At 33.7% G+C, this 11,699-nt stretch overlaps 1 protein-coding gene across 2 annotated transcripts; it reads right to left on the bottom strand.

Moving 5' to 3' along the window:
* Positions 1 to 8,391, bottom strand: LOC100251258 (protein transport protein SEC16B homolog). 2 transcript variants are annotated; one of them, XM_010663016.3, is made up of 14 exons: positions 8,237 to 8,391; positions 6,184 to 8,012; positions 5,741 to 6,061; positions 5,116 to 5,244; positions 4,883 to 5,005; positions 4,588 to 4,728; positions 4,206 to 4,337; positions 3,967 to 4,101; positions 3,515 to 3,642; positions 3,332 to 3,440; positions 2,940 to 3,257; positions 1,676 to 1,810; positions 1,280 to 1,578; positions 1 to 1,136 (listed from the first exon to the last, which is right to left on the bottom strand). In XM_010663016.3, the coding sequence occupies exons 2-14, from the start codon at positions 7,882 to 7,884 to the stop codon at positions 605 to 607; spliced, it is 4,203 nt and encodes a 1,400-aa protein (XP_010661318.1). In that variant the 5' UTR covers positions 7,885 to 8,012; positions 8,237 to 8,391; the 3' UTR covers positions 1 to 604. The 2 variants fall into 2 exon arrangements, with proteins under 2 accessions (XP_010661318.1, XP_019081245.1); XM_019225700.2 differs by having other exon boundaries at positions 6,184 to 7,971; positions 8,237 to 8,385.
* Positions 8,392 to 11,699: the final 3,308 nt, after the last annotated feature.

Below are 11,699 nucleotides of genomic sequence, written 5' to 3'. Positions count from 1 at the left end.
TAGGGCTAAAAAATTCTCCATATTGCTATATATCTATCCAATAGGATAATTCTAAAAGTGAGAGACAATCACCAAGGGGGAACAAAAATAATGCCACTTTTGGGGAACTAGGTACATATTCCAACTAGGAAGAAGTTAAAATGCAAAACTTTCAGCCTTTCATTTTGAGCATCTGTGTTGTGAATATGATCCATAAAAAAGCAAGAAGGAACATATTATTTTTGCAATTTCAATAGGCAATTTTTTTTCTTCCCTCGAGAAGGTATAGAAGGGGTGCTCACTTTTTAGGTCCTCTTCTGTCTTCATCAAGGCTGTCTGATAAATCAACAAATGGACCTGTACAACAATACCAAAAAAACATGCTCTCTTCACTTTGAAGGACAGAAGGATCCTCAAAAAACACCAGGGAATGGCTGTACCTCAGATATTCAAACCGAATCTGAGTCTTGAGGGTATATAAATCTCTCCCAAAAACCATTCCCATTTGCATCAACCCCATCACCAATCCTTGCGGCAAAATGTGATGAAGAAACATATCACGGACGACCGGACAAGAGAACAAAAATTGGGACTTTACACTAGTTGTAGCAATAGCTCTGATGCCTCAAAGTTCAACTTCATGCAGATCATCCCCAATACTATTGCCACTCACTGAAAACCGCATTGGCGAAGAGTTACTGGGCAGATATTGTGACGGGTTCATACCAAGTACTTCTCCTAGCGGTTTTACATCAGTCCTTATAGACTGACTTATAGAATCACTAAAGGTTCCACTCCATGATGCTGTTCGGCGGGAGTGAGGAATAACAGAGGGGTTGGATTTTGCCGTGGTTCCCATACTGTTGTATAAGATGTCATTCATGCTAGGATGCCGTTGCATAGCCATTGATGATGATGTTGATGTTGGTGGAGGTGCAAATCCATCGTTCTTAACAGATCTAGAAAGATTTTCATTGGTTCCTGTGGCTTCTTGAATGCTTTCTCTAGTGGTTTGTATTGTTTCTTCTCCCGAGGCTATTGGAGTGGGGATGAAAAACTTGGGGTTGGAAACAATTCCAGGTTTTGGGGATGGAATTGAAGGTGACTGGAACAAGTTTGTTGCTGTCCCACCACCCTTGTTGAATGTGTCAACATACCTGAGGAAATGGCAATACAATACATAAATCAAATTTAGAAACAAAATAAAAATCAAATCCACTTTTCAGGTGCTTTATAACATTGAACAATATAAATTGCCAGATGAGAGAGAGAGAGAGAGAGAGTTATCCCTGGCACTTACCTTGAGCGAACACCCATGCGCCCACGAGCAGAGAACTGATTTGAAGAGGGTGGGATAGGTGGGATCCCAGAACCCCGTTCAGAAGAATTTGGGCTTTTGATTTCTGGCCCACCATTACTCTCTGAGTTTTCAACTTTGGCTGCATCTTTCATGCTGCTATCTGGCATTCCGTTCTGGAAAACTGAAGTTGGTGGTGGGGGCGGCAAGGCTGCTTCTTCAGATGGAAGTTCAGTACCTTCCTCAACCCATCGCTTGAGCTTTTCATCATAATAAAATTTATTCTTCTCACCTAGTTTTGCCTTCAGTAAGAACATAGCATAAAATATTTGATCACCAGTAAAAAGATGATTATATACAGGGAGTCTATTTACAGAAACAACTAGCACAAGAAACTACCTGCCGGTCAGGGCGGGATCTTAAGACCAACCCCACAGTCTTTTGGAATATTTGTGAGCCAAAACGGCCAAAACGAGAAGGTGCCCCCGAACTGGATGCTTTTATATCAGGAGAGGCTTCCTTGGATGAATCAACCTGATAAAGCACAAAATTAGAAAACACCTTAAGAATTCAACACACAGAAATTCAGCACAATGTCTCCTTGGACTTCTCATTGGCCAAGAACTAGAGTCTCACTACAACTTTGTGGCCTAAACCTTCAAATTTTTAGGTAGCACTATTTGTGCTTGACAGTTTGAGTACCACTTTGAGTACAAAGGGCTTTACGAATACAAGGTAAGGAGAGTTGTTTGACTGAAGGAATTGACATAACAAAAGGGAGAAAAGGGGTAAAAAGAAAGAACAGAAAAAATAAAAGAGGTAAAGGAAGAACACACATGATTGTTAAGGATTCATGTATCCAATCTCAAGTAATAGGGAACCTCGGGTTAAAGCTTTGTTGAGATGGGATAAGGGGAGAGAGAGAGGGGGTTAGAAGCGACACTCAAATTGCAGTACATGATTTTTATTTTTGTAAATCAAGTAGTTAATTGATTATAGTGGCACGGTTTTTTTTGTTTTTTCTTCAGTGATCTTTATCATTTTTGTTTAAATTAAAGATAGTGCTGCTGCACACTAGAAGAGAACTGGTGTGACTAGCACCAAAATTTATCTTGTTACTTCTTTGAGATTTTAGTTAGGATTTGAATTTGCAACATTAATTGGTAACTAAACCAGTGTTTCCATTGATACATTTTTCCCTAACGGTCACTAAGAACTTCTTTGACAAATTAAGTTTGTTCATAAAACCAGAAAGAAGCAATTTGCAGCACAAGCAAGTTTTACTGTGAGGTATTTCGCAACATTTCCTCTATGATAAATTCATTGAACCTAAATACAATATTTTTTATAATTCTTTTCCATTATTATAAAACTATAGTTCTTTTAGTAAATAAAAGAATCAATGCACATTTACCGTGTGTTATAAAGATGAGGCCTCACCTAACAAAAGGACAAATTCTAGCCCCAACTCTTAAATCATGATGCTCTATGTATATACTAATCCCAGATTGGAATTAATCTGGGATTAGTATTAGCTGTTTAGCTTTTACCACCTGAGTATAGATATTTTAGTAGAGAAAGAAACAACAGTAGTGGAAATGGCACTTTCAAATAGCAACAACGCATTGAAATAAACAGAATGTCAAGGAATATCAACATCTACCTTTCTTGGAGTTCTTCCAAAGTCTGGCTCCGAAATGCTTCTATTAGGCTTTGTCAGTCGATTGCCCTCACCCATCCAGTCACTTATAGGTTCCATTGATGCCGAAGGCATTAATGAAGACATCGCCATCGTCGATTGACTGTTCGATACCCTTGGGCCTCCAGGCTGGTTAACTTGTTCACTACGTCGAACATTGCCATGTGATGCTGATGGTACAGGAGGGGGAAGACCTCCAACAACACGATGAGCAGTACTATCAAATAAAGTCAGCAATTTACCCACCAGTTTTGTTGGAGCCAAATTAGTTGAGTAACCACCCTGTGAATGGTGTCCCCATAAGAAATCACAACAAAAGGATGGATTGACAAAGAGAACAAACGCTAAAGAAATACCTGCTGATGGGTTCTTATCCGCTCGTCAAGAGATGATACTAACAGTTTCCATGTTTCCACTTCAGGTGCTCGTCCAGTTTTTAGAGATTTCAAAATTGCCTGACAGTACCTGAGCCAACATATCATGTTAATTTAAACAAAATAGCAAAACCATCAATGGAATATGAATTCAACTGTACTTACTTTAAAGAATCTGAAACTTTTCCCACTTCAGCCAGCATGTGGGCATAAATAATCTTATAAGGCTGAAAAGGTAGTAGGATAAACTGAGAATTGCCAAGCACCTTTGAATATTCATAGAATTCTGTCCTCTGTCCAGATATTCAGAAGTTCAGTAACAAGATTCATAACGTAGAAGGCAGGAAGTTAACAAGTGAGGAATATTCTGTCTCAAAAAAATGAGTGACAGAGAAAATATGTTAGTTCATAACCTAATGCATAAGGTTACCAACTCCAGGGTGTTGGAGCTGTAGAATAATGAAATTCCATGAGCTACTCATTTTGAGGCTCATGCCAGAATATTAAAATTAGATGTCATGGAAAGTACTAGATGGACAATATTTAAATCCTGACAGCCAAATGGAAAAGCTCCAGACTTTTGAATCATGTGCTGAACAAAAGGGGTGGTGGAGCACCTGAATAGCCTCTGGACTAGCATATGTTCGGGGGAATTTCCAATGATCTGCACCAATAAGACATAGTCTTGCACTGTCTGAATATGACTCAAAGTTTGCTTCAGCAACTAAGTAACAGATGTGGGCAGCAGCAATCTGTACAATAGTTATCTGTAAGGGCAATGCCGAGGAGGACTGACACCTTTTGGAGAAAAAGAACAGGAGACAACTCAAGTGTAAAGAAACCATAGAGCATATACCTCACCCCTCTCCTTCCATAGGCAATCACCAAGATGAATAATAACAAGCTCATCATCTTTTGTTCTGTTAGCAGTTATTATGGCCAAATTCTCTTCCCATTCATCTAGCATACTGTTTGCCCCAGCCCATATCTGCAGGCCATTAAAACAAAAACTCAATAGACTTGCTCAAGCAAAGGAATGCCAAAGAAAATTTTAGAAGAATCATTTCACAACTAACTGATACCACACATGCAAATGGTTCTTATTACATTTTTTTCTCTAATCATAATATAAATTGTAGATAAGAAAAATAGCATCACAATACATATGAAGCATATTTACTTTCTTATCTATAGAAAGAAATAACCTTTAGTAGACAGTACTTGAGTTAATATATCACCTGGCCAGACTGTTGAGATATATTTGCAGTATTGGAAAAGACATCTGCTGGCTGCCCTGCAATTAACAGGCACAACGTCCGCAAAGGTGATCCTGCAACTAACTGCTGAAGTGCCATTTGCTTCACGGTATCACCATAAAACTGCATGAAATTAAAGGAAACAAGAGAGTGTCAGCATAAAAATTGAAATCAGGTTTGACATCCAAGGAATGAATTCCTCTGCTAGATCAGGATTGAGCCAATTCAAATATGGTAAAGGAATGGAAAGAACAATTAAATATGCTTGTATGAGAACCTGATCACCAAGTTGAGCAGCCAGAACAAGTGCAGGTCCCCATAATTGACCTTCTATTGCACATCCTAAAGCCTCCTTTTTTCTACCAGAGACAAGAAGCTTCTGTACTTCAAGAGCAGTAGCCTGCAGCAAGAATGCATATTTAACACAAAAGGTGGTACTTAAATTTCAAAAAGAAATAGGCATTGCCTCTGGAAATATTGGAAGAGACTAAGTAGCAGATGTATATCTACCTGAATCTGTGCTTCGGAAGGCAAGTTCTGCAAGCATCGTGTAAGAGTGCCATACTCACTATGTTGCACACCATTTCTTTTAGCATATGAAAAGAGCTTAGCTACAGCAGATTCAGGAGAATCACTTTCCTAAGTTCAATGGGAAAAGACAAGGAAAATAAAGGAAGAATCAGAGAAAGAAGCCCAGAGGATGATTAAGACTCACTAATCAAAACCAAAATAGAGAAGAGCAAAAGAATGGCAAAGAACTTGCAACCTACAATCCATATACTAAAGTAATGAAACATTGAATCTAAAGCATATATGTTTTGCCTTAAAAAAATGGATGTTCTTTTCAGATCCATGATAAATGCTGACTGAAGCTTCTTCTAGGCAACTCTAAAACGTGAGAAAGAATTATTAGTGCCTCATAACTGCATAAGACTGACGAGCATAAAGCAATCACAGGCTCACAGCATATTGCAAAGGCAGGTAAACATTACAGGTGTCCGGTAAAGTTGAGGTCTTCAAAAGAATAATTTCTGAGAAATGAGCTCACCATTATGGCAACTTCCATTACCTTCCTATTAATAGCAAGCTAGAGATGACAAAAACTGAATTGACATAAAATACAAACTTATTTTACCTTCAATGCTTGGTCAGTGCCAAAGGGAGAACGGAGTTTCCCATAATACTGGCATGCTATTTTCAGCAAAGAGAAAAGCAACCTCAGGACCTCGCCTTTTCTATAGTCCATGTTTGAAGATTCACATTTTGCAATCTTCTCATCAACCCATTTATTCAACTCTCTGCTTCCAACATTCCCTCCGACCAGAGGTCCAGGAAAAGATTGATGCGATAATATATGGAAATAATCACGACCACCAGTTCCAGTGCACAAAGAATCATTTTTGCCCACAACAACATCCATCAAGTTGAGAACATTAACCACACCTCCTGCTGAGTCCTTCACATGAATAAACATTAAATTGAAACATTGATATTGACCTCACAAAGACAAGGGAACTTATTCGATAAAAAAAACTACAAATTAGAAGTCAACGGAAACCAGAAAAGGCAAAGCCTAACCTGGTGTCCATATGAAGAGTTTGTTAGAAAAGAACCGTTATCTTTCATAACTAGGAGTTTTCCACCAAACCCAAAAGTAACCAATGGATGTGGAGGTCGTCCAGCAGATGACCAACGCTCTTTGGGAGCATAAGAGAACTGTGTGTCACTCTGATGTGGCTGCTGTGGTAAATTTACTGATTTTTGTCCATCAAAGTAAGCAGGAGAAAATTGCATCTGTTGGCTTAGATCCATATTCGTCTGATTATGGTGTCGAGAAAGGTTTTCACCAGGAGTAAAGCTTTGAAACCCTGAAACCTCATTAGTGCCATCAAAACCATGACTTGTTTGTTCGTATGAAGCACCTATCCCCAAGGATTTTGAACCTGTTTGTTGATTAGAAAAATTGTTCACATGAAATTGTGAACCATAGAGATTCTGCATTTGCTGTTTTGCAGTAAAAACAATTGCATCACTCTCAGAAACTGTCTCAGATTGCCAAATATTCTTCTGTTGCTGACAGTAATCACTCGCAGATCCATCCCAATCTGCAACTTGGCTTTGACCACTGAGGCCTTTCAATCCATAATTTTCAACTTGCTCATGGATGGTATGACTCTTGTTGGTGAAGAAATTACCTGACAAAACACTTCCAGTTTGATTTTGCTGGTTATTATTGACAGTCATTGAGTGATTTACAGATGGATTATAAGACTCTAACAACCTCCATTCTAGGGCAATTGTGTCATAGTACCAACCAGGATACTGTGGATCAAACACCATGTGTGCTGGGTATTCCACATTACCTTGTGAAATCTGATTCCAATTAGGTACACTACCACCTGTACATTCTTCAGCCACACTTCCCATGATGGAAAGAGACTGTGTGGTTTGCTGAAAATAGTGAGCATCGGATCTCTGGTTTGAAACAATCCCATCACCTGCTATCTGAGCATTCATACTAGCATTTGCATCATAACCTTCTAACTGATGCCATTCTCCAGTCCTTGGATCATATCTCCACCCTGGATAGAGCTCTTCCCAGTGCTGACTACTATTCAAATCCTGCCCATCTACTGCCTGCTCCCTAGCCACCCCATAGTTTTGGCTTTCTTGATGTTGTGTGGAATTCAAGGAACTCAAATCCTCAACTGGGTTTCCTGAAACACTGCTCATGTTATTGAATTCAGCCCCAGAACTCTCTTGGTTTACTGCATTATCAAATGGATCTCTTGTACGATCCCCCAATTCATTAAAAAAATCTGAATACGACATGATGCCACCCTGAAGATGAGAATCTGAGTTGAACGAACTCCATTGTACCACTTTAACACCTCTTCCCGAAGACCCGCTATTCTCACCAATGCTAGTACTCGGTAAACTTTCTTCCCCCACTGCTTCATCACCAGATTCAATCACAGTACCGGGTGTCACAAATTTTGATGACGTAACCAAAGCGTCCTCCCCAGTATCCGATAATGTGGACACGGCGCCATCTCCATTACCCTGTTCCACATTGACCCCAGACTCGACGTTTCCAGCCGAGACTCCCGCGGTACCGACTTCACTAATACTTGGATTCCTAAACACTTTTGCCTCATCCGCATCATCACCTTCTACAATACCAGGGCCAGATCGAGTAGAATCAATCTCATCATCAACCAATTGATTGAAAAAATCCTCATCCGTCTGATCCTCCACCTGCAATGGAGGAGACGCCATCTACAACCACCCCTTAACCGCACGATAAAATTCAACAACACAATCAAACTCGATCAAATTGGCCGAATCCGCATTCCAGAATTGCCCCTACCTCCAAATTCAACACAAAAAACATCACCATTCAGCATCTGCAACAAAAGATTCATACATTACAGCAACAAAATTAGGGTTTCCGGGGGCAAGATCTAGCACTTCCCTAAATTCAGAAACAAAAATCAAACACCACAATTTTGAAAAAAAAACAAAAACAAAAACCAAAATGAGAAGAAAAAGTAAAAAAGTAGGAATTGTAGCTTAAATTGAAAGCATACAAAAAATAGAAAAGGAAATGAATGGAAAGAGAAACACATACCGATCAAAATTGAGGATCTGTGAAATGAAGAGAGGAAATTGTAGAGAGAGAGAGAGAGAGAGAGAGAGAGAGAGAAGAGAAGGCCTTAGAGAGGGAGAGAGACAAAACATGGATTGCGCAGGAGGAGACAGGTCACCACCGCATACACCAAAGGTAAATAGTTTAATCACAGAAATATATATATATATATGCTCTTCCTTGCCACTCTTACTGCACGTGATCCACTCTTCTTTTATTTATTTATTTATTTATTTCCTGATCTATAAAATCTTACCAAATTCATATAAAAATATAATTTATACTTCAAATTCCACATAAAAGTTTTTTTTTTAATTCAAAAAATATGTCAAAAAATAATAGTTCAATTTAAAAATAATTAATATTAAAATCTTTTAAATCTATTATGGAATATACTTCTTATTAATATCTTCTATAAAATATTAAAATATAAGGTTAATTTAAAAGTAACAACTTACCTTATATATTTAAAAATTATTTTTATAATTGGTTGGTTGGCTTGTCCTTCTAAATTTTATATTAATTTTTGGGAGTTATGAACCCAACAAAATCAATAATATTAGTTTGTTTTTTCTCGTAGAATCCTAATATTTGACCTAATGTCATTTAGAGTGATGACAATGTTTTTTTTTTTTTAAGTGTTTTTAATAAAAATATATTTTTTAAATCATTTATAAAGTGTTTCTCAAAAACTACTTCCAGGTTTTTGTTGGTAAAAAATAAAAATATATTCAAGTAGAGTTTCCTATAATGTATCCATAAGTCAGACCATGCTATAAGTTGTTTCATGTCATAAATAAACTCAAATACTCAAAAAATCTATTGAACGGGTAGATTCACAGCTCTTACAACTGACGTAGCCTTCTATCCTTAGAGTAATATCAATTATTTTAATTTTACATATAGACAATTCGTTAATATTTAGTTCATTCGTAAAAAAATATTTTCTTTGTGCAATGGTAAAAAATAATGATTTTTCAGATTTTAAAAAGTGTTTCATAAAATTTATCAAACTTCTGATTTATTTTTTTTAGGGAAAAAAATGTTTTTTAAGTTAAAAATACTTTATAAAATTAATATCAAACGGACTCTTATCTAAGTGTTTTTGATAATATTTTTTCTTGAAATGTTTCGTTTGACAGCATTTATACTCGAAGTGTTTTTAGTATAAGTATTTTATCTAAAAATATTTTCAAAATAATCACTTATAAAGTATTTCACCATAAAATACTATAAGTGATTTTTGAATATTATAAATGATTTTTTAGGTTTTTAAAAATATTTCCTAAATTTTGTTACAATACCTAATTTTAGAAGTATTTTTAATATTTGAAAGATAAAAAATTTTAAATGTTAAAAAAGTTAAAAATACTCCCTAAAATCACTATCAAACATACTCTTAGAGTTCATTTGATTAGCGATCTTAGGAAATGCTTTTAATATTTTTAACACTTGAAATTTTTTATCTTTTAAGTATTAGAAATGTTAGAGATATTTCTTAAAATTATTCTCAAACCCACTCGTAGAATACATTTATAGTGATTTTAAGAAGTGTTTTTAATATTTTTAATACTTAAATTTTTTTATAATAGTAGCTAAAATATAAAAGAAGGAAAGGTTTTTTATTTAAATAAAAATAAAAATAAACAAAATTCCCCATTGTTAGTTTCATTTTAGTTATTAAAATAAAAAGTAATCCTCCAAAAAAAACATTATTATTATTATTATTATTATTATAATGTTTTGTCCATGTATCCACCTTTGGATTTAATCCTCAACATGCCCTTCCGGTGAAAAGTGGTTAATTTATTATTTTAGTATTTAATGTTTACTAATTTGGGCATTTAAAGTTATTAATTACATATGAGAGATATAAAATAAATAGAAGGTGTAATTCCCTATCATATGACTTTCCTATTTCTTAATTTGAAATTAAGTAGAGTAAATCATTTCACAATCATTATTCCAAATCTCCTTAGACTTAAAATAAAATAATAATAAAAAATTATTAATGTACAACAAAATTTGAAAACCAAGCGAATTTCGAATTTCCAATAACCACATCATTGATGACGTTATTTTATAGGTTTATATCTCTGACTTATTGGCTTCATCATTTAATAATGTGTCATGACTAGATTTAAGAAACCCAATTTGTTTTTTTTGTCTTTTTGTTCACAAGGAAGAAAATCAATAAAATAAAATAAATTTAACCTCAATTCTATTTTTCTAGCACACCTTTTTATTATTATTATTTTTTATGATTAAAAATATTTTTTTCCTTCGCAATTTTAGGTGATTTTGCCATTAGTTTCTACATATTTAGTATTAAACAATTTACCTCCTAAAATTATTTAATAGTATGAATTCACTTAAAAAGTTTAGTGATATAAAATATTATATCTGTGGATATAATACCATTCAAGAGGTTTAAATATTTTAATCAATACTATTTAATAATTTTGTGATAAATTATTAAATCATTAAATTTAGACACCAAGATTGCAAAATTAATTGTTTTCTATTTTTTTTCTATTTTTAATTGTATTTTTCTTAAAAAAATTGAAATAGTTTTCTATTTATTTTAAGTCATGTTTAATTAGAATGATATAATATGTATATATTAGGATATCATATTATATTTGGGTAGGAATACATATTTTAGAATATAATGAGGCATGATATTATTGGATATTATATTTAATAAACATGATATCTTATGATAATATATCCAACAATATATGTTATATTTATATTTAGTTATTAAAATGAATAAAAAATAATATGAAATAAATTTTTTTCCAATAATTAAAATAAGCATTCCAATATTTTTTGTTTTAAAAAATGAAATTTCTCTTATTCATGATTAAAATATTTAACTTTATAAATAAAAAGAATTATATTATATTATTCAATACATATATACTATATAAACACATATTAACATTATTTAATAATATAATTTATAAATATTTTTTTATTTTTTAATCACAACTTTAATTTTATAATAATTTTTTATTTTATAAAATAATTAATATAAAAAATAAAATTTTTATAAATATAAATAAATTTATGATATAAAGAATATGCATATTACATATATTACATTAAGATTAACATATCTCATAATATGAAAAAGATGAATTATATCTTCCTACTTATTATATTCTATGTTTTGTTGAATATATGATAAAATAATGAGATAATTTTATCTTTTCTTATTACTAAGCAAGCAAGTATGAAATAATATATAATATTTCATTTTTATTTGATCTCATATTATATCAAATCAAATAAACACAAGCTTAATGCTTTTAAATGTAATTTTTTTTTTTTTAAGATTTTTGAAATGGTTCAAAGGATGTTATTAAAATTATTGAAAATTAGCACTCAATGAAATAATTATGATCCTTTTATTATTCATAAAATTGTTACTTCTTAAGAT

The sequence above is a fragment of the Vitis vinifera genome, chromosome 15 (assembly GCF_030704535.1).
Source record: "Vitis vinifera cultivar Pinot Noir 40024 chromosome 15, ASM3070453v1".
In the NCBI taxonomy this organism is placed as follows: Eukaryota; Viridiplantae; Streptophyta; class Magnoliopsida; order Vitales; family Vitaceae; genus Vitis; species Vitis vinifera.
The sequence above is the reverse complement of the archived record's forward strand: the minus strand, read 5'-3'. Positions and strand labels throughout refer to the sequence as shown.